The 24,356-nt window shown below is 43.4% G+C and overlaps 1 protein-coding gene across 2 annotated transcripts in view; it reads right to left on the bottom strand.

Annotated features, from left to right (window-relative positions):
• Positions 1-24,356, bottom strand: part of shtn3 (shootin 3) — a 40,006-nt gene that overhangs the window by 4,745 nt on the left and 10,905 nt on the right. Inside the window, exons 3-13 of one of the 2 annotated variants that reach the window (XM_050042535.1) lie at positions 11,600-11,694; positions 9,590-9,758; positions 8,700-8,797; positions 8,428-8,509; positions 7,969-8,063; positions 7,123-7,269; positions 6,293-6,446; positions 2,427-2,583; positions 2,125-2,195; positions 969-1,069; positions 327-341 (exon numbers count right to left, since the gene is read on the bottom strand). In XM_050042535.1, coding sequence (XP_049898492.1) covers positions 327-341; positions 969-1,069; positions 2,125-2,195; positions 2,427-2,583; positions 6,293-6,446; positions 7,123-7,269; positions 7,969-8,063; positions 8,428-8,509; positions 8,700-8,797; positions 9,590-9,758; positions 11,600-11,694 — 1,184 coding nt within the window. The remainder of the gene's footprint in view (positions 1-326; positions 342-968; positions 1,070-2,124; positions 2,196-2,426; positions 2,584-6,292; positions 6,447-7,122; positions 7,270-7,968; positions 8,064-8,427; positions 8,510-8,699; positions 8,798-9,589; positions 9,759-11,599; positions 11,695-24,356) is intronic. The other variant, XM_050042536.1, reaches the window with a different exon arrangement.

Genomic DNA, 24,356 nt, shown 5'->3' on the forward strand with positions numbered 1-24,356 from the left:
CTCCACCTTTTAGTACCAGATCTGTGTGCTAGGTACCCCAACAGAGGGGGGACCAAACATGGGGACGCTAAGGAACGCTTCTGTTGGTACCATCCACAACTTTTCACAGTGGAAACAGAAAAAATGCGTCCTGAACTGAACTGAACTGAACGGCTCGGTGGAAACGGGGCCTAAATGCACAAGAACCCGACAGGCACACAGAGTCCAGCCCATCAAATGGATGTTAGAGATGTGTATGTGGGATCTGCAGTGTGTGTGTGTGTGTGTGTGTGTGTGAGGGGTCAGACAGCGACAGTGAAGATTGATGCAAACATCAATATACTCACTTTAACAGCTGCTCTCTGTGGAGACACATGGGGAGGAAAGAGAGGAGTCAATCAGGCAGAGTGCATTCAGACGACACAGAGTTCACTGACGGCCTCGTCTTTACAGCAGGAGCACAGTTACAGTAAAACATGATGACGGAGCAGGAAGATGGTTTTTATTTTATCGTTGTGAGGTCACAGGAGTGTTTGAGTGCCTCAGCTGTCAGGGAGCTGTGACCTTTGACCTTTGATCTCTTTACTGTTGTTGGACGCAGGGTCAAAATTAATGAGTTCATTTGAAAAGGTTTGTGGGCAACAAAGCACCTGATTGTATATCTAAATTAAATCACAAGTAAAACATGTTTTCAATTTGTCGTATAACTGTGCAGGATTCAGGGGTATCGGAGTGATTAAGATGTGTCTAACACATGTGTGATAAGACCAGGTGAGCCAGTTTGTTGGTTCAGAAGTTTGGATCTGTGTTTTTAACATGTAGCACTGTGACAATCAAGTGGATCAAATGTTTCCTTCCACTGCAGGGGAATTCTTCTGGATGTTCCACATTATTTTATGATCCCAAAACGCCTAAATGTAAAATACGGACTAATCAAACAGAATAAATAAAAGTAAACCTCTGTCTCAGTGTGCCCATCTCGTCCTCACCTTGCTCTCCTGACTCTTGACGGGCCGCAGGACGACGCCATGTTTGATCCTCTCCATCATTTCATTCACTGCCTTCGCCTTCACGTCGTCGCCCTCGCCAGCTACAGAGACACAAACATGGCGTTAGCTATTAATTTTTCTGTGACACTCAGATCCATTTAAAAGCTGTAAATCTTTCACATGATTTTTTGAGCTATGTTGGTAATTTAACATCTCGTGATTTTCTTTAAACATAGTTTAAACTCAAATAATGAACTTTCACATTATAATTAATAGACTGAAATATGCCTTGTGCTTCCTCTTTGCCTCATGGTCAGACATATGTTAAAAAAGGGGGCGTGGCTACATTAGGGTCAAATGTTTTGTACTTGAAAAAATAAAATTTGAAACTGAAAATTCATGTGTTGATCTTGAATTTTGAAAAATACAACAATGTATTCAAAATAAAAATAAGTATATGAAACGTTTTTTCAGGTTAAATATAATTTTGATTCACTTTGGTAATTCTTTTGAATGAATAATTTATTTTCACTTTTCACTTCCATATATATTTTAACATTTGAGGTCTTATTTTTTTCAGTTGCATGTTTTATCTTTTCAGATTCAGATCTTATTTTTTACAGTTTCAAATCTTATTTTGTCACTTTCAAATCTTTTTTTTCAGTTTCAAATCTGTTTTTTGAGTTTCAGACTTTTGACCCTGATGTGGCGTGGGGGGCGTGGCATCAATTGAGAGGGGTGTGGAATCATGAGTGACAGTGCCTTCAGGGAACGTAGGAACTAAAAAAATTCTGACTCAACACTTATATACAGCATATTCATGTGATTGACAATGTCAATTGATGCCAGTGACAAACTTCTGTGCTGATATGTCCGATTTCCACATAGCACTATGAACGCAGCGTAGTGTCCGCTCCATACTACTGCAGTCCATTTTAAACAATGTGGAACACTGTGATTGGTTTAAAGACATCCCGTCAAATAAGTCTGTGCCAGTCAGAGGACAGTAACCATAGATCTAGACATCCTAGAAAGCTTATGTCCATTGGAGTGGACGGGAAATAAAAAACATTCTTATCTGATATCAAATGTTTCTGTGATACAATATCGTGCTGATATGTTAGTTAATGACACGTGGAGGTGCAGCGAGACTCACCTGGAGGCTGCTCGATCTTCACAGAGGCTTTAGAGCCTTTGGACGACTTCCTCATGATGGCGATCAGAGAGCTGACAGAGGGAGAGACAAGCTGCTGTGATCAATCAGGAACGGATCAGCTGATCAGAAAACAAATGGATCATAAATAAACCTCTGTTTCTGTCCTACAGAGACTGTTGGTGCTTTTATGTCTGTCAGAGAACCTTATGTGATTTTAAAGGTGGTTCAATCTTCCCTCAAGGTTTTCTTGAGATATAGTGTTTACAAGTGATCACAGTATCATGTGTCTGGCTTGCTCTCACCTGAGGGGGTTGCATCTCGAGGGGGGAGGGGGCGGAGGGGGTGGAGGAGGCGGCTGTGGGGGAGGGGCGGGAGGTGGGGCAACCCCAGGTGCAGGGGGAGGGGGCGCTGGGTTGGTCGTCACGGCAACCTCTTTCTGGGTCTCCTGGAGCTCGTTGACTGTGGAGAGGAAGGAAAGCAGTGAATACAACACCTGCTACAGTCACTGCCTGGTCACAGTGCGTCACACACTGTGTCACACACTGTGTCACGTCACATCAGGGTCTCTGTTTACATTTATTCTCTGGTCAGACCTGAATCATGCTGTTTGACACATTCAGTAAAAATATTTTACAGAATTTATTTAGCATATCCTCTTGAGACTGTGTGTTGTCTTCATATGAGGACATCACACTTTGGGTTTACTGGACCTTATGCTTAATTCTGCATAACCTCTTGTCCTCGGCCATTTTTTGTGTCATCAAGTGGTCTAATAGTCTAATCCATGTAAAAACAAGATGGCAGCCATCTCTGCCAAGTCAGTGTGCAGCCGCTCCCGACACAAAAGTGGACAAGGTCCAAAACCTGATCACATTTAATGGTTGAAACATGTTAATGTATGATTAAAAATGTTTGATAAGGCAACAAATTTGACCAATTTGGAGGCTGTTAATTAGGAAGTACTCGTCTAAAGACATTTTAATTTTGTCAAAATAAAAGCTTCCTTCATGTTTTTATTGACGTACGTGCTGTCACGTCACGTTATCTCATTTAGGTTTTTCCATCTTTCCTCCTGCTGGAGCTCTGATGATGCGAATCCCTTCAGCCTCCAGGTTTAACCACAGAGTGAAGCCTCTGACCCAACACACTATCTGTGCACGCCATGAAAGAGCCTTCTGTGTGTATTGTGTCCCTCTTTAACGGTTTCTGGGTGAAGTCAGTTGGTGGTTTTGGCCGCGACTTCGTGTGACCCATTTAAAGCAGACAGATGCCGCGCTGCACGCAGGGAGAGAAACTGGGCATGTTTGCCAGCCTCCCTGCAACAGATGGGTCATAAACGCCGCTGACACTTTTATACTGTACTCTTACTCTCACTGCTCTCATAGCCACTGTACTCTACCTGCTCAGCAGCACACAGACACAGTTAGAGACCAGCTGGGGAACGTAGTGAAGCATTTAGCAGCTAAAGAGAAAGATTCCCCCCAAATAAAGCCTTTACTCTGCCTGTTCAAGGCGGGAATACCGCGCTGTCATGCCACCTCGCCACTCTATAAAAGGTACAATTGTGGAATGGGGAGACTACGGTTGCCACCTTTAATGTGGGAAAATAGGGACACATCCGTAATGGCCCCATGCCTGGGGAACACAAATCAAATGAGGCGTCCTGGGGGTCCTCCTCCAGGAGATTTGGGGTTTCTGATGCTTAATTTCCAGTATTCTGGCTACGTTTTATGCACCAATATATGTTTTTTAAGTATCAAGTTCAAAGTTCTCGCTGCTCTCACCATAAATGTCAAGGAAAGTATTATGTTATTTTGCAGTCTACACTGTGTTGTGCGAAATATTACCAGAGGGCACATTCATAAACTTAATTAGCCTAATTAATTATTTGGTCTCTGCACAATGATTGTTGTTATCATTCTTTTAATTAGCTTACCATTTGAGCCATTATTTCCACATTCTTTTATCTTTTGATTTCATCCTGAATCCAAAATCAATCAATTTATAAAGTGTGTTTCAATATCAGAGCTATAAATTAATCGTCAACTATTTGTCTGAAGTGTAATAATAATGATTAAAATATAACTGTGATGATGGTTTACAGATACACGTGATGAATTTGTGGTAGGGGCACTATAATAGCCACAGCCATGCGTAATGATCTGTTAATATACTCCCTACACAACACACATCACAACTTCTGTTCAATATCTATTGATTTATTGTTCCAGTGTTTTATTTGACTTTACAAAACCTGAAATCAGACTGTGGGTCTGTGGGACTGTGTCTGTCCCCCTGTTGATTAGTTTCCTACTGCTGTAGTTATGCTGCGTTCGTTTTGTACTCGGAGGTCGGAAATTCCCAGTTCCCAGTCGGAAATTTAAACTCGAACGCACCCTGAGGTCGGATTTCCAACTCGGAAACTCGGAGCAACCGCATCAACCCCGACTTACGAATTCATGATGGCTGCCGGTCACATACATAGTGAGTAAACACTCTGCTAAAGTACTGTTTATAGCAATTCTATCTTATTTGTTTTACATTAGGTCAGCCATACCCATAGTACTGTTAAATGTTTATCCGTGGGCATGTTGCTATGCTGTCTGTATGTGCAAAATGCCACATAGAGCGTTGTTATCAACTGCTAACAGTGGCTACGGCTAGCCCAACGGTAGAATGGTAACGTCCATGTTTTTTTCTGACTTATCCACCGTTGTCAACTAGAATACAAAAACTGTTGTCAACTCGGAGTTGACGTCATTCCCACTTCCGACTTCCGACCTCCGAGTAAAAAAGGAACGCACCATCAGTCTCGCTCACCAGACCTTTCTCATGACTCTCACTTTAAGATTGGAGAAAAAAACGCCACGGCTGCTTGTATTTCTTTCAACCAATCACAATCGTTCTTGGCGGTGCCACAGCAACGGTGCGCATGCAAAAATATTGCCGGGGGGAAACAGGTTTTGGTGTAACACGCCCACAAAAATATCGCCTACAGGATGCGAACCATGGCAGAAAAATGGCTACATCCCCGCAAGATCAAACACCGCACAAGTTAGTAAAGGATGTTTGTCGACTATGACAACCGGAGGTGGTAGGGCGGGACTTCAGCGGGTGGCTCGTTCCGCCCAATGAGAACCTGATCTATGCAGCGAACTTCTGCCCACTCAGACTAGACAATGATTGGCTTTCAGTGACCTATCTAAGTTGAATGTCATATTTTAGGGAAGCGTGCAGACATCGCCCCCTTCAGTAGAGGAATGTTATGTTAATGTCAGATACAAGTCAGTAAAGTCAAATTAAGACATTTTTGGACACCTGTGGCTTAGTGGATAGAGCAGGCGTCCCATATACAAAGACAGCATCCTTGCCACAGCTGCCACAGTTCAGACTCCAGCCTGCAGCCCTTTGCTGCATGTCATCCTCTCTCTCTCTCCTTCCCTTTCACACTCAGACTATCACATCCAAAAAATCCAAAATCTTTCCAAAATAAGACGGTTCACACATTTAAGGAACAGAAACAGAAGAAGAACTCATTTTTGAGTGGAGGGGGGCTTTAACGATGAACCACAGACCTGATGCTGCGTTCAAATGGAACCTGTGAGCTTGCGTTTACGACAGTCGTGAACTCTCCCAAAACTTACAAGATTGTGAGTACCACAACAGACGGGGTGTTCACATGGACTCTCCTCGTGAACATGGTAAACACGACCTCATTTGAACGCAGCGTGACTCCAGACTTTACAGAGTTCAGTCGGCTCAATCAGAGCGTCAAACTGGGTCAAACAACATGGGCCACTGGTGACTGTAGAGTACCAGTGCATGTGTTAATTAGCATGTGACAGTTCACTGTATCATTGCTCCTGACGGGCCTCATTCACAATCTGAGCTTGAATCAAAGGGTTTGGTAGAAATCTGGGAATCATTAATCTAACATCCTAACTTTACGTTTATTACGTGACCGTACGTCATTTGTGAGGCGCACTTTTGTGGAATATCGCACGAACTGTTCTATGACGATACACTGTTATTATTACCAGCACTGTCGCTCTAACTTGAGTGAACACTTCCATTTAAAAACCTGGAAAAGAATTCAGACTGATCAGCTGTTTAACTCCACCTGCTGTGTCCACCCTGTGTGTGTGTCTCCACCTCCACCTCCACCCACCTCTTTTCTCCAGCTCCTCGTTCTTCTTCTCTGCCTGCTCCAGTCGTCCATCCACCTCCTTCTTGGCGACCTCCAGCAGCTCCAGCTGCCTCTGCAGAGCCTCCAGCTGCTTCTTCACACAGCTCTGCTCCAGCTGGGCCTCCAGGCTCTCCACCTACACACACACACACACACACACACATGATAGTGATGATGGAGGATCTTCATCTATCTACCGCATGCACCTGCTGTTTTTATTTTAACTGATTCTAGATGACAGCGTTGTAGCAGAGTACAAACTAGATTGTAATTTCCGATTATGTTTAGGATATTTTCTGCTCCTTTTCACAGTGAGCACACCTTAAAGCAGCTGTAAGTCATCTTCTTATAATAATAATGAGACCATGTGAAAGCGAGGTGAAAAGAGGCGTGCCATATGATAAACCTCCAAAGAAATAGCCGCCTGAATCTGCGGCTCCCCTTGTGTTACATGCCACACCCGTCATGCCTCTTTGGATTCTGCGATCCCAACATGTCTAAAATCACACATGGGAGCAGCATCAGGCAGCTGTTGTTTGGCTCTGTTTAAAATAACACACAGGAGACATAAAGAAGGGACCTCATAGCAGCTCTATACTGTGATCTCTGTGTCAAAGGGCTCGAGAGAGAATATGGGACTGTCATTCACCAGGTGACTCCTGATGAATCATCATGTTGTTTAGGAACACCTCTCTGCTGATGACTCAGTCCTTCACTGTGACTTCCTGTCACTCAGACTGGATGAAATGAGATGACAGCTGTCTGCTCCGTCAGGACGCACACCTCCTCCTGACAGTAAACTGCAGGTTTACCTTCTGCTGATGCTGCAGGCGCTCCTCCTCCAGGGTTTTGGTGATGGCAGCGACGTCCTCCAGAGCTTTGAGGAGCTGAACACTGGGCTCAGCATTCTGCAGCAGCAGCATGCTCTGCCTGTTGGCCTCCTTCTGCTTCACCAGCATCTGCAGGACAGAGAGGAGGAGGAGGAGGGGGACAGAGGAGAAAGGGAATGAGGGGGAGGGGAGGAGAAAGATGAATGAAGAGAGAGAAATCTACATTTTTACATACAAACACAACATATCACACACAGACTGAATCCTGCAGGCTCTTCACTGTTCAGGTCAGTAAACAGACATTCAGGACATTTCATTCATCAGGCACGTTATCAACACACACATTAATTACCAACACAACAATACAGGTCAGTGTTTATCGCTGACAGCAGCACCCAACTGGAGTACAGGCCTTTAGCCTTCGTCATGGCTCAGAAAATGGACAGTCATATAAAAGTTTGGTGTCATTTTGAACTGGAGCGTCTGCAGATTGATTCCACTACAGCGGCTGCTGTGCCACACATCACCAGACACACCTGGAGGAGAAGCATGGATGGACTTGCACTTGTGTCTGCAAAAGTGCTTTTACACTACAGAGGCACATTCACCCATTCACACACAGGTGGCCGAGGCTACTGTACAACTAAGTTTAAACACACTCGTACACTGATGGCACAACTATCAGGAGCAATTTGGGGTTCAGTATTTGCCCAAGGATGCTTCCACACAGGGACTAGAGGAGCACAAGGATCGAACCGCTGAATGACCTGCTACCTCCAGAGCCACAGCTGCTGATTAACAAGCGTGTGTCTGTGATCGTCTCTTTACCTCATGTGCGTAGGTCTCAGCTTTGACTCTGAGGCTCTGCTCCAAGTCGAGCTGGTCCTTCATCCCTTCGTACTCCTGAGCCGCCATCATGGACACTACAGACAGAGAGACAGAAAACAACAGATTAGACTCATATTTTATATTCAACCTGTATTTGATTCAAACAGTTAGCATGTTGACCTGACAGTTAACATTCTGCATTAGCTTGTTTCATGCTAATATTAGCATGCTGGATGACCAGGAGCTACAGTATGTAGTCAGTTTGCTCCTGTTGTGTCTCTGTATGCTCATGAAATAAAGTCCGACAGTGTTCATTCAAGTCGAAGCATTTTCAACTAACGTCTTCTTAATTCATTAATTTTCATCTTTGTATTTAACTTTTATTAAACTTTACAGCCTCAGAACTCCACTTCATCTTCAGTGTGAGGTGCGGTGGCTCTGCAGCGTGCTGTAACTCACCTCTGTTGAACCTCTTGATGGTTTTACTTTGTTGATCAACAGTTTCACGGAGCTCCTTCATCTCGGCCTGATCTTTCTCCGACTGCAGACAGTGAAGAAGAATTCAACTGAATCAGACTCCAGCATCTAAAACTCACAGCCTGTCTTCAGTCACAGGCCGAAAACTTATCATAAAACTATATTAACCCCTGTGTGACATGCTGTGATATATTCTGAAGTGACATGAAGATCTCCACAGGTGCACCCTGATGATGCTGCTGCGCCCTCCTCACCTGTGAACTCAGCTCTTCTATCCGTCTCTGCTGTTCGTGAATCTGACACATGAAGTTCTTCTTCTCCTCCAGTAATGTGTTCACCGTCTCCCTCAGCTCTGACAGAACACACAACAGCACAGAACGGCACAGTTTATTCCTGACAGACTACATCCTGCACGATCAGCATGAGAACAGAGCGTCTGCCACGTTTTTCCTCGATGTGTTCAGTACATGTGACGATTAGACCCTGATATTTCTGGTGTGTCCATCATCATGACCATCAGTATCTACAGCACAGTTTATGGAAAATACGTTTTATAAAACTGTGATGTTTCTAAGCAGACATTTCCTAACATAGGCTGTGGAAATTAGGATTCATCCTGTGGAGAGCATGGATATAAATGCAGATAAAGGCCCTGTCGAGGCCGCAGGAGATCGTTGCTTACGTGATCCTGTTTAAAATCAATCTATAATAAAAAGTATAATAGCTAGAGCACTCATTATTTTTGCAGCAGAAAGCTAAGGCTTCTATCTTCCACGGCATCATGTTGCCTGTGTGTGATGACATCATTACATTATGCTACAAGCAATCCAAAAGATGGCTAAAACGTGCAGAGGTGCCAGAAGCGCAGAGAAGCAGGTTAAAAGGAGTGTCTGCTGTATTTTTTTTTTTTTTGATGATGATGCTATTTCAATACTTACATCAGTTATTACAGTTTACCGACTAACATACCTTTAGGTTTAGGTTGTCCAGGTTTTAGGGACATAAAGCATTTGAAAATACTCCAAGAAATGACATCATAATAAGCAAAAATACCAACATATGCACTGGCAGACCGTTTCTACTGCAGAGTTCAAAGGGTTAACCTGCCGTTGGTGCTGTGTGAACAGAATTATACGTATTGTACCTTTAACCTGTTGTTGGTACTGTGTGAAGGTGTCAGGACTTCCGTCTGCAGCGTCTGCGTCTGCGTCAGCCTCCAGAGCGATGCAGTCTGAGATGCTGGGCAGCAGCTCGTCCAAACAGGGGCGAGACGACAGACTGAGGTACTTCAACTTCCTGTTCTCACAGTTCAGCTGGAGGTCAAAGGTCACAGGGTCAACGACAGCGTCATTAAAACTATAAATCAAACAGCTTCATGGTCCTGAAAGTGTTCACATGTTAAAGAGTCTCTGAAATAAACATTAAGCACATTTCATATTCATTGATGTTGTGACAAATATAAAATGTTATAAACCCAGCCGCAAGAATAAATGTTGGCAGTGTACGTTTGTGCAGACCGCGGATATGTTAAGTACGTTATTATGTAGCGGGTATGCTAAAGCTGTGGTGAACATGTAGTTATGTTTAGGTACAAAAACCACTTGGCACAAGCTTCGGTGGAAACACAGTGACAGGTCGCTAAAATAAAAACACGTTTGGTGGCTAAAATGCAGCTAAAAACAACGATGACTCACTAAAAAACAACCTTTTTTGTTTGTTGTTTTTGATCAGTGGTCTGCAGCTTGGCAGACATCTCTTGCAGGTGTAACCACATCCACCATCCCCTCCCTTCCTGATGACAAAGGCAACTCATATACTACGTCACTTTAGAAACGTTGATATGATTCGTATGAAACTAGGCTTGTCGCAATAACTGCCTCTGTTGGAGGATATATGGTCCCAGAAACAATTGCGCTAAAACAATTAATATTGTCATTTTAAGATCATTTTATGCCACTGACATAATGATAATATGGAGCATAATAAAGAGTAATGAATCAGAATCAGAAACACTTCATTGATCCCTGAAGGTATAATGTGATTTGTTACAGTTGCTCCAATGTAAAGAACAGAGGATTATAATAAGTAAGAAAAATAGTCTGAAATAAAAGTATGTAAATCTCAAGAAACAAATTCAATAAAATATAAATATAAATGTGCATTGTGCTACAGTGTTAATACTTTTAACTTTTAATTTGATCACAGCAAAACATGTCTCAGCACAGTTATTTTTTTCTGTTCATTGTGTTCAGGTGCTGCGTCAAAGTCTCGTGGTTTAGTGAAACCGGGCGGGCACTCTTTCAGGCGGCACTAGTTCAGTCTGTGGGGACCTGGCTTGAGGACCAGAAGGTCCCTGCAGGGGCCAAGTATAGACTGTGGGCTGGCAGCTGGAGAGGGGCCAGTTCACCCCCTGGGCACTGCCAAGGTGCGCTTGAGCAAAGCACCAAACCCCCAAACTGCTCCGGGGCGCTGTGTTATGGCTGACCCTGCCCTAACCCCCACACACATAACTGTGTGTGTGTGTGTTGTGTGTAACACAAAGGATATGCTATAGTTACATTTCCACTATTTTGTGTGAACTGACAATAAAGAACTTAAATTAAATTAATAAATTGAAACCCTGCTGTTTATTGTGCCGTCATGTTGGCTGAAAGTCTTGCAAACAAACACACATGTAAACCCAACAGGCAATATCGTACCATATATGGACCTGAGCTCCATAATTTTTTCCGACCTTAACAAGACGATGATGTCATTATTGTGACCAATACGAGGCACACAAATGTAACATAACTGAGGTTTGCAGAAACATGCAATGGAAAATTTCTTCTGGCGAGTGGACTAAATGTTATATATATATATATTAAAAATATTAAAAATAAATGATGCACCTGTTGTAACTTCCTCTGAACATTATAACATTTTAATATTCAAGAACGCAGCTTTCACTGTGGAGTCAGTAACAGACAGTCACATGGTCTCTGTGCAGAGTCATCCTGACTCAGCTGCTCTCTCTATTCTCCTGCTAATGCCAGCTGGACCCCCCCGACGCTGCTGATCCTATAGTATTGATCATTGAGTGTGGACCCCCCCGACGCTGCTGATCCTATAGTATTGATCATTGAGTGTGTGTGTGTGTGTGTGTGTGTGTGACCTTTGTGGCCAGGGCCTCTGCATTCTCCCGGCACGACTTCTCGATCTCCAGCTGAGTCTGCAGAACGCTCACCTCCTCAATCACCATCTGAGACACTGAGGGAACACACACACACGCACACATACATACACACACACACACACACACACTCACACACACACACACACACACAAACAAACACAGTTTTAGGGTCACACATTACACTGTATAATGACTGATTTCACAGTTCTGATCGGATCATTAATAAATAAGTTAATGTTGATTTAATGTGCATTCCTACAAACATCTGTGATGCACTGATGGACAATTTATCGATAAGACTTGATTCTAATACACACAATATGTCAGAGCTATTTGGGATGGAGAAATACACATTAAACCCAGTTGTGATAAACTAATTTTCCTTTAAGAACAGACAGAAAACAAGAGGAACTTAAATCTGTTGAACTTGATCATACGAACAAACAATCAAGAAAATATTTTTCACGAAACAAACGAGTAGAAAGTTTCAGACACCCAAAAACATTCATTATGACATCATTGACAGTGAAGTCTACTGTCCTTGTCCCAGTATACAAGCACGGGAGGGGAATCCATTTATTGAGCCAAGTATGTGCGACTCCTCTACGATAGGTGGAGATATGCCCCCTTTCAGCTTGTTAGTATTGGACCTTTTTCCTGTTGACCTATTACGTCACAGACCAAACAATGGACAAACAAGTTAGCTACGGTTAGCTAGCAGCTAACTGCTACCATGGTGGACAACTTTACAGCTCTGTACATTTGGTCCGTCCAAAAAGTCACGGCTCTGGATGTAGATTTCTCCATGTTGTTACCGGCTTCTTCTTCTCTTACACATTTAATGCTATTGGACTTCCGGGTCAAAGCCCGGGGCGGAAACTGTGGAGCATGCTCAGAGCGCCTCGGCCAGTTTGGGTCTGATTGACTGTATACATGCAGGAGTCACATGATCTGGGTGTGTTAGTCCCACTGTGACAAATTCACTTAGTACGATTTCAGTCAGACTAACATGTTTACATGGATTTTAAAAGTCCAGTTTTAGTCGGACTGACACAATAAATCAATTTTCTCTGATGTCGTTAACGTACTGACTGTGTTTTGGTAGAAAACCATCCCAAACACTAACAGCTAAAAAAAAGTGAGCCTGAGGTTGTTGGACGCCTGCAGCTGTCAAACGTGTCACCAGAGCTCTGCTAGTCCTCAGTTATTTTAAAATGACCCAGATATGGAGACTCTGCCAAGGCTAGAAACTCGACCGGATGAAGTAGCTCTCATCCGCTCGTCTCTTTCCTTTCCCCCTTTACTTCCTCTGCTGTGGATGAAGTCTGAATTCTAGCAGATTACTGTGATAACTGAATTATTTTCATACAAGAATTCAAGTGTTAAATTAAAATAAAAATCTGTTTTGAATTAATACACATCTCTTCTGAAATTTCTTTCTCTAGATGAATTGCAGTTTTCTCTCAATCCTTCTTCATTGATGGTTTCAGTTTGCTTGTTGGAGCAGAGTCAGACCTGGACTGAATGGATTGTGTTACAGCCAGCAGGAAGCTGCAGCTAACATCACTTATCCATTAACAGACTCCTTCCTGGTCGATGTACAAGCCCCAAATCTGATTAGACTGCTCTCACACACAGGGCTGACAAAGTGTTCTGCCCTGAACTTCTGCCACAGTGAACCTCAAACTACCTGGATAATGAGCCCTAAACAACCTGAATGAAGAGTCTCAAATAATCCAGATGAAGAGCCTAAAACAACCTGGATAATGAGCCCTGAACAACCCAAATAAAGAGCCTCAGAAAACCTAAATAATAAGCCTCAAACCATCTGGATAAAGAGTTTCACACCACCTGCATAAAGAGACTCAAACCAGAGAAAAGAGGCTCAAACAATCCAGATAAAGAGTGTCAAATAGCCAGGATGAAGAGTCTCAAACATACCCGATAAAGAGCCCCAAACAATCTGCAAAAAGAGCCTCAAACACCTGGATGAAGAGCCTCAAATGGGAGAAAAGAGGCTCAAACAATCCAGACAAAAATCCTCAGAACATTCTCAATAAAGAGCTCCAGACAACTTGGAAAAAGAGCTTAAAACAACCCAGATAAAGAGCCTCAAACAACCCTGATAACGAGCCCCAATCAACCTGGATAATGAACCTCAAACTACCTACATATGGTCTTAAAATTCTTGTAATAGAGCCTTGAACAACCTGGATAAAGAGCTCTAAATAACCTGGATAATGAGCCTCAAACAACCTGAACAAAAAGCCTCAAACACCTGGATGGAGAGCCTCAAACACCCCCCAAAAACAGAGCCCCAAATAACCTGCATGAAGAGCCCTGAACAGCCTGGATTAAGAGTCTCAAAGCCGAGAAAGGAGGCTTAAACAACCTGGATAACGAACCTCAAACTACCTAGATATGGTCTTAAAATTCCTGTTAAAGAGCCTTGAACAACCTGGATAAAGAGCTCCAAATAACCTGGATAATCAGCCTCGACAGCCTAAATAAAGAGCCTCAAACACCCCCAAAAAAGAGCCCCAAATAACCTGCATGAAGAGCCTCAAAGCTGAGAAAAGAGTCTCAAACAATCCGGACAAAAAACAACCATATTTGATAAAGAGCTCCAGAAAACCTGGATAAAGAGCTTCAAGTAATCTGGATAAAGAGCCTAAAACAAACTGGATGGCGGTTAATTAAATACTAGTACTAAAGGTGGTTATGAGACTAGTTGACGTTTTAAGAGAAATAAAGTCATGAACTACTGAAAGAGAATTCAGTAATACAGACTTTAACTCTAAATGCTGCTTCATGAGGATACACCTGGAGTTAGATACTCTCCTCTGGTTTGGAAATGTAACCTCTGCAGCAAATGTTGATGATGTCACACTGATGATTGTAGTGTGACCTCATGGTCTGGTGATCTAAGACTCAAACCACATAACTGCAAAGTCAATCACGGCTAGCTGTGGTAATGCACAGTCAGCAGGTAGAGACCCATAAACACTCTGAGACTTTAAGTCTGTTCTATAAATACAACACAATAATAACATCCAGTGTTTCATCTCATTCACAGTCGACTCCAGTGTTCGTCTACGATCATTAAAACATCACAGAGTTTAAACTCAGTCATCAGTCGTCACCATTCAGTCCAGTGTGCAGTGTGTCACACACGTCTCCTCAGCAGGTAATGAGTCAATCTGTCATTGAGGCAGAGCTGCTGCTGTAACTGTAACCATCCGGCCTGCTCAGCACACACTCATGTTTCATACAGATAACAGAGGAGTGTGTAAACTGATCACACTGAAACACTGATCGATCCCCCCTGACAGAGCCTGTTATTATATATTAGGTGTGGATGATATAGGAAGGTATCGCTATATTTTTGTGTGGCAATATTGTATCCTCACACAGTTCAAGTATAGACTAATTAATGTATAAATTATTAATATTACAAATACAAATTCAACTTTAGGTGGCCTACTAGAATAATAAAATCAATTGCTTTTTCAGTCCACTAGGTACATTTTGCAGCAGGAAATAAAATTATCTAAGTCAGATGAACAGACTAAAAACACTTGACCTTATTAGGTAAAACAGACGTTGACAAAGTTTTTCTTTGGGGTCATAATTCACAGTTGAAAAAAGGTAATAAATCGCATGACAGCTGACTTCATTTCAAACTTTAACAACAACAGTCTGATTTAAAGACCGGAGTTTAAGGCCTCTGACGGGGACATGACACAATGAAATACTGGGGCTAGTTGTACAAAACACCTTAAATTAAGATTTTCCTTAAATCCTCGTTAAGGTTTCCTTAAAATATTCTCTTAAGTATTTAATGGTTCTGTCCTCGTCTTGGTCTTTTGCTTAAAAAAACGGTTGCACAAAAGACCAACAAGCATATCAAAGCAAGGTAAAAAAAACTTAAGGTATCTCTGACTCTACTTTAACGGCAACTCCTTTTAAGGGATTCTGTGCAACTATGGAAGTCCCTCAACTAAGGAGAAATTATCACCGTCAGCCTCCATTAGGCGGAGTTGTGTTGCTACCTCCTCTCCCGTTGGATCTCCGCAAGTGATGTGAGGACTCTAAAACTTCACCTGAGCCTCCCTCGGCATATGGGTGAGTAGATAATGGCTGAATTTTCATTTTTGGGTGCACTATCCCTTAAGTGTCATAGTTCAGGAGAAAACCTCCCTGGATCTAATCTAAACTACACACCTGAGCTCAAAGCCATACAATCCTCTCAATTTCTGATTCTAAGATACAGAGACTTTTTACCCAGAAGAGACGAGCTGATTCATCCTCAGGACTTTACAGCTGACTGTAAACGTCGCTGTCTGTTGTTTGCGATGTTGAAGATAAAATCCATTAGAGGAAGCTGAGGAGCAGAGGAAGAAGGAGCAACTGCTCCCTGAGGAGATCTGGCGCCTCCTTTTCTTTTTCTTTACAAGGACAAATACATAAGACAGTGCTTCATAGCCATGGCTGATCTGCAGCCCCTGCCCCTGGTCAGGCTTTTAGAATTAAAACAGTCAGTGGACACTTACTGAGCATGGAGTAATTCAACAACACAACATATACAGTAAAATATGGGCAAAGACTGAGTCAAAGAGGAGACCACAATAAGAACAGAGACAAAAAACATGTGTCTCTATCTAGAGCCAATGTTTGGATTGTCCATTCTGGGCTACTGTAGAAACATGGCAGTGGGAACATGGTGATCTCTGTAGACGAGGACCAGCTCCCTATGTAGATATAAACAGCTCATTCTGAGGGAACGAATCACAACGATTCCTATTTTCAGGTGATTATACACTAAAGAAAAAACACACTTATTATATTATATTCCATTTCCTACACACTGGAGCTTTAAGAGCAAACGTCTGGACACAGGTCAAAATAATAACTTGACTGTAACTACATCCATGTCTCACCAAGTGACCTTTGATGACCTCTTATGTTATGTCCTGTGTATCAGCTCAGTGTCGGTGAGGCTGTTGGTTTAAAGTCGTGGTGAAAAGTGAGGATGCTGTGAGAGAGGAGGAGGACGAGGAAGGCTTCTGGATCTATTTTTAATCCCCTCATTCAATGTTTAAGGCTTGTGGATGGGCCCCTCTCTCCCTGTCTGCGTCTCCATTCAGTCTCTGTAACCATCTCTTCCTCCCCCACGCTGCCGCCGCCGCCGCGCATCATCCTCCGCTTGGCTGCACGGCGGTTCAGCTGCAGCTCTGTGGGTCAGACAGTGGAGAGCAGCTCATACTGGACTATTTATAGTTTCATTCTACTGTGTCTTTCTAGAGAACCCAGCAGCTGGTGGCATCACAGGGGAACACTGTCTGTGTGTGTGTGTGTGTGTGTGTGTGTGTGTGTGTGTGTGTGTGTGCAGGCTGTCTTGATTTCACTAAATGCTGCAGCAGTTTTTCTCTACATTCTGCCAACCGTTGCACAATTCATTTCAGACTGTGTGCATAAATGCATCTTATGTTGATGTGTATATGATGTTGTGTCTGTCTTTTGACTTTGTGTTACCTGAAGATGTCTCATGTCTTCAATATCTAGTTTAAATAGGTCTGGTGCAGTCTATGGTCTGGTGTTGAGGGAAAACAGTCCACCAATCAGAGACTGAGGTGGGATGGAGACTGGGGACCACGTACAGGTTCAATAAATGAAGCTCAGTGTAAGTTCAATCAGGAAGACTTTCTTTATGCTATATTCATTCACAATTCTCTCTTTATGCCACTTCCCTATCTTCCTCCAATCAGCTGATCACGGGCGTTCACATCCAGATCCTCAGCTCCCTCTTCATCTCATCTCATCACCACCACCAGCGTCAAGACTCCATAAGGACGGGGGGTTCCCTGATCTACTACGTCTGGAATATATGACATCCCAATGGGGTCTAATCGCCAAAGACTTTTCACATTTCTCATACTTATGTGCACATGTAAATCAATATTCTTTTCTCTTACAACAAGTCTCTCCTGATTGAAATATCAGATTTAAATGTCTTCAGCCATGTGGAAAATACAAAGTGTTGAAAAATGACTGACAATGACAACGGACAGAAATGTCACTCGCTGCTACAACTGAGTGAAACCAAATGTTCACTTCACGCTGCAGATGAGTCGTTACTGACAGATCACAACTAAAACGTCCTCATACCTACACTGAACCGGTCACGTCTGGTCTTATAGCACTGTTTTAGTCTTACGACCACTCAAAATTAGACCGGTTATTTTTACGTTTCCATTGTGAAAAGTTGTGGATGGTACCAATGGAATGGTCCCGATATTTCGTTACCTTTCTTTTGGGGTACCTAGCACACTGATCTGGTACTTGAAGGTGGAGTTAGAAACACTGCAGTCTGTTGATTGGTCAATACAGATCTGTCATTCTTGCTCAGGGCTGAGTTGTGTAGTCTATATGCCATACAAGGTGCTGCGTGCTATTCAGTTCAGACAGTCACTCAAACGGCCATTGGGAGCAATTTGGGGTTCAGTGTCTTGCCCCACACCTAGTAGAGGAGCTGGGATCAAACCGCCAACCTTCCAATAAGCGGATGACCCACTCTACCTAACTTTTATCTAACTTTTGTTATGTACGCAACATGATATAAATTAAAATAACTTCACTTTGACTTTTGGGTTCATGTGGGACATGAACATCTGTCTCCTGGGTCTAAGTCCATCCACCTTCTCCCTACGTGGACTCTGTCGCTCTTTATGCCACGTCACCTGTATTCTTCCTTTGCTCCTGTCATAATCACTACGGCCCCTAGAGGTCGCTGCCTAAAGGCCCGAACATTCTCGGGCGGAACGTACACGGAGCGGACTCCGCGGAGGTCCACCCGGACCAAAAGCGGACATCCACAAGCCCTGTGCGCGCAAAGCTCAGATTTTACGACCACGCGGACTCCACTCCGCGCACCAGTGACTGCTCGGCATGTATTTTTCACATTGACACGCAAGAATTGTGGGTAATGTAGTGTGTTTCACAGACATTTTTACAGGAAACTACAACGTGGAAGTGCGCTCGACTATGGGAGCCCGAATGACTGTGGACATTCCTCGCGGAGTCCGCTCCGCTTATAGTACGCCCGAGTATGTTCGGGCCTTAAGACTAAATATGGCTCGTAATAAGCTGCTAGTAGAGACAACCTTAACAGCCTTTCTTTTTTGCAGGAAGGACAGTCTGGATCAGTTAATTAAAGATCAATGTTTTCTCAATTCATCATTTTATTAGCTCAGCGTGTAATTGCCAAATATGAATAACCCTTTGAAACTTACCAAAGTCGACATATTCAGACTGCTTGTTTAGTCGGACAAACAGTCCAGACGACTACAGAAACTAAGCTAATATTCACATTTGAGAAGCTTGAACTACTGTAGTATATTTTGGCATTTTTACTTTATAAAATTCGCTTTAAATGATTACTGATCATCAGGACTGTTGCTAATTTTCGGTTATGCCACATAGAATCTCTGTAGGCCCCATGACAACTAAACCTCTGAATCCTCTGCAGGTGATGAATTCTTTCTGCCTCAGCAGCGCAGGAACATGAGTGAGAGCTGAAAGCCTCTGTGTGACAACAGAGTCTCCTCTCAGTGGGACAGACATTTTGTCCTCCAGCCTCTGTCTCCTGTCACTAACTGTTCTGGGTCAGTAGCTCCTCTCACTTCTGGGCTTCATCAGAGAAATGACGTGCCCTTAAAACCTGTAATGATCCGACACAGAGGCTAAAAACAGAACGCTGCTTTGTGTTTCTGCAGAGAGCTGCAGCTGGGGGAAAGCCTCTTTAGAGACGATGCATGTTATTAACACATGATCTGGAGGATTAGCCAACGGTAAGCATGTTCATCCAGCGCTAATGGTGACATCCCAGCACACGGTGTTATAACTGACAACGTGTGAGTGCTGCTGAACGCTTCCTGTCCAAACCTCCTGATGTGCAGGAGTTTAAATATGATTCCTGGTGAATTTTGGTTAATTTTTTGGGGGATGCACTGGTGAGTGAAAATGTGACTTTCTCTCCGAAGAAGAACACCAAAAAGAGTGAGAGTATTAAAGTCTGAGGAGTTTAAGCTGTAACATTAACTGAGCTGAGCCGTGAACAATAGGACGACTAATCCTGCCTGCAACTGCTTCAGCTAACACTTCACACAGTTTTAAATGAGATTTATTGTTCATTTTAAAATGAACACCAGAGCAGTGAGAGCACACATCGACCACATTTATGACATTATGAATACCAAAATTAAACAATTCAATTATCCAAAATGTTTCTGTTTGGCTTCATCCACTGAAAACTAAAATGTGTGACATGATAAAACCAAATGCGCGCACGCACACACGCACACACACACACAAAACATGAATTATTAATGAAACAATAAATAATATGTAACATGCTATCATTATAATTAGTGACTGACTGAAAGCTGCTTCGTCTCCACATGAGGACAGTCAGAGACAATGAGATGTTCAGGGTCTCCTGTCAGCAGTCTGTTAGTGTCTCTCAGTGTGTAATCAACCTCAGGCTTTGATCTGAACACAGCTGACTGAAGAACTGGGCTACTTAAGCTAACAGCTCTGCAGTCCATCAGAGTGCTAACAGTGTTAGCTTCCAGCTACATGCTACAGTAGCATTAGATGATGTTTGCTGTGGGCTATAGGCCAGCAGAGTGCTAACGCTATTAGCCCCCAGCTACATGATACAGTAGCATTAGATATGTTCACTCTGGGCTACATTAAGCTAACAGCTCTACAGTCCATCACCATTAGCATCTAGCTACATGTTACAGTTACAGTAGCATTAGACGATGTTCACTCTGGGCTACATTAAGCTAACAGCTCTACAGTCCATCAGAGTGCTAACACTGTTAGCTTCTAGCTACATGTTGAAGTTATAGTAGCATTAGATGGTGTTTGCTCTAGGCTACATAAGCTAACAGCTCTACAGTCCATCTGAGTGCTAATACTGTTAGCCTACCGCTTCATGTTACAGTAGCATTAGATGATGCTCGCTCTGGGCTACATAAGCTAACAGTGCTACAGACCATCAGAGTGCTTAAATACTGTTAGCTAATGTAGGAGAGTAAACATTATCAAATGTTACCGTAACTATAACACGTAGCTAGAAGCTAACAGCTCTACAGTCCAAAAGAGTGCTAACATTGCTTGCTTCCGGCTACATGTTACAGTTACAGTAGCATTAGATGATGATCGCTCTGGGCTAAAGTCCATCAGAGTGCTAACGCTGTTAGCTTCCAGCTACGTGTAACAGTTACAGTTGCATTAGATAATGTTCGCTCTTGGCTACATAAGCTAACAGCACTACAGACCATCAGAGTGCTAATACTGTTAGCCTCTAGCTACAGTATATGTTACAGTTACAGTTGCATTAGATGATGTTTGCTTTCGGCTAAAGGTGATCAGTGTGCTAACACAGTTACCTTCCAGCTACATGCTACAGTCATAGAAGCATTAGATGATGTTTCCTCTGAAAAACAATGCTGGAAGTCATTGTTATGTTTCTACATGTCTCTCTGTTCATTCATTTTTTGGGCTGTCTATTTTGATTTCCTGTAGGCTATCTTGTTTTTCAGGCAAAATATTTTTATTAATTTCCATTTTTTGCACTGCATGTCTTTATTTTCTATTATCTTCCAGTGACCAGTTTCTTAAGATTAACTATGAAAGTAACTCAGCCGTAACTCATGTCTCTCTCTGCACCACATTTGAAGCTCAGGGAGAATTTTGGCTGTTATTTAAACCCCGTCCTGTCTGACACTCAGCTCCTGACAAACTGCTGCTGCAGTTTAACAAAGAGCCTAAATTACAGAGTGTGAGACATGAGCTCCGCCTGCTTCCTACCAGCTCAGCGGCTCAGCAACATGCAGCCGGCGCTGCGAGGAAGAAGAGGCAGTGTTTTATTTTAACACAGAGGAACAACAGAGTTCAGAGAGTGTGGCCTATACTTCCACTGCTATCAGACCAGTGCTGTTGTGTCTGTATTTAAACTTTACTGTTGTTTATTAATCACTTCTACTGCAGCTGTTTGTCGATCAACCAGTGATTCATATTTAAAAAAAGGTGGTTGTCTAAGTAACATTCTCACAAATGTTGAAGTGAAACAGAACAGGAAGTAAAGGCCCCAGAGCTGCTGTGTGATGTTCTGCATCATCATGAGCGTCCATCATCAGTGTGTTATCCAGCAGTGAGTCTCAGACTAATGAACAATCAGTCTGAACTTTGAGATTCAAACAAACCTTAAATCAAGAACCTGCCAGAAAATGTGGTGATCTGATATGGAGGAGCAGGTAGAACCACAGAGGATAAAGAACAGGTAGAACCACAGAGGATTAAGAGCAGGTAGAACCACAGAGGATAAAGAGCAGGTAGAACCACAGTGGATAAAGAGCAGGTAGAACCACAGAGGATTAAGAGCAGGCACAACCACAGAGGATAAAGAACAGGTAGAACCACAGAGGATAAAGAACAGGTAGAACCACAGAGGATAAAGAGCAGGTAGAACCACAGAGGATTAAGAGCAGGCACAACCACAGAGGATTAAGAGCAGGTAGAACCACAGAGGATAAAGTGCAGGTAGAACCACAGAGGATAAAGTGCAGGTAGAACCACAGAGGATTAAGAGCAGGCACAACCACAGAGGATAAAGAACAGGTAGAACCAAAGAGGATAAAGAGCAGGTAGAACCACAGAGGATAAAGAGCAGGTAGAACCACAAAGACCCACTCATCCCTTGTTGCTGAATAATTCACAGCAGCAGGTTTTAATAATTGATGGAATAACATGACAGGAGCGACTGCTGTCTCCTGTGGGAGAGACAGAGGATGAATAAATGAGTGAATGAATGAAAGAGTGAACTCATGATGATGTGACGGGAGGATCAGGAGCTCCACTTCTGCTGCTGGACTCAAGTTTCTGAAAACTAATGTTGGGTATGTCTTCCCTGTTTTCATCTCTCTTGTCACTTTGACTATAATAAAACATCAACAAAATGATTTATAAAGAAGTACAGATATCTTCAGTTGTAATAGCATTACAGACTTTTATGATAAAAGGGTGGAGAATTAATCCAATGAATGAACGTATTATCGTAAAAGGTTTTCTTAAAAGCATCTCAGACCCCCCTGAACCCCAACAGATCTGGTCCCGTCCAGTGTTGACTCCATGATCCCAGGTAAAGGTCATCTTTGAAGACAGTTTGACTGTTTAAGGACAACAAACTGTGAAGAAGACTGAAAGTCTACAGCTGTCCTCTCCTCCACCCTCAGACATGTCTTGTCCACTACTCTCAGACATGTCCTCTCCTTCACCCTCAGACACACCCTTTCCTGCACCCTCACACATGTCCTCTCTCCTACCCTTAGAGATGTCCTCCTCTTTACCCTTCACCCTCAAACACGTCATCTCCACCACCCTAAGACATGTCGTCTCCTCTGCCCTGAGACATGTCTTCTCCTCCACCCTCAAATATGTCTTCTTCTGTACCCTCGGACATGTCCTTTCCTCCACCCTCAAACATGTCCTCTCTCCTACCCTTAGATATGTCCTCTTCTTCACCTTCAACCCTCATTCATGTTGTCTCCTCCACCCTAAGACATGTCGTCTCCTCTGCTCTGAGACATGTCCTCTCATCCACCCTCAAACATGTCCTCTAATTCACCCTCTCACGTCTTCTCCACCCTCCCCACCCCCTCCAACCTCATGTCCCTTTCTTCACCTGTAGACATTTCTTCTCCTCCACCCTCAGACATGTCCTCTCCTCCGCCCTCATAAATGTCCTCCCTTCCACCCTCAGACATGTCCTTTCCCCTATCCTCAGACATCCTTTCCTCCACCCTTTGACATGTCCTCAACTCCGCCCTCAGACATTTCCTCTTCTCCACCATCATACATGTTGTCTCCTTCACCCTCAAACATGTCCTCTCCTCCACCCTCACACATATGCCCTCAGCTCCACCCTCAGATATTTCCTATTCTCCACCCTCAGACATTTCCTATCTTGTGTCCTAAGACATGTTCTTTCCTCCACCCTCAGGCATGTCCTATCTCGTGCCCTTAGACATGTCCTCTCTTCCACCCTCAGACATGTCCTCTCCTCCATCCTCAGACATTTCCTATGTCGTGCCCTAAGACATGTCCTTTCCTCCACCCTCAGACATGTCCTCTCCTCCATCCTCAGACATTTCCTATCTCGTGCCCTAAGACATGTTCTTTCCTCCACCCTCAGGCATGTCCTATCTCGTGCCCTCAGACATGTCCTCTCCTCCACCCTCAGACATGTCCTTTCCCCCACCCTTTGACATGTCCTCTTTTCCACCCTCAGACATGTCCTCTCCTCTGTCCTCTTTTCTACCCTCAGACATGTCCTCTCCTCTGTCCTCAGACATGTCCTGACCTCCACCCTCAAACATGTCCTCTCCTCCACCCTCACACATGCCCTCTTCTCCACCCTCAGACATTTCCTATCTTGTGTCCTAAGACATGTTCTTTTCTCCACCCTCAGGCATGTCCTATCTCGTGCCCTTAGACATGTCCTCTCCTCCACCCTCAGACATGTCCTCTCTTCCACCCTCAGACATGTCCTCTCCTCCATCCTCAGACATTTCCTATCTCGTGCCCTAAGACATGTCCTTTCCTCCACCCTCAGACATGTCCTCTCCTCCATCCTCAGACATTTCCTATCTCGTGCCCTAAGACATGT

Source organism: Epinephelus moara, chromosome 4 (genome assembly GCF_006386435.1).
Source record: "Epinephelus moara isolate mb chromosome 4, YSFRI_EMoa_1.0, whole genome shotgun sequence".
Lineage (NCBI taxonomy): Eukaryota > Metazoa > Chordata > Actinopteri > Perciformes > Serranidae > Epinephelus > Epinephelus moara.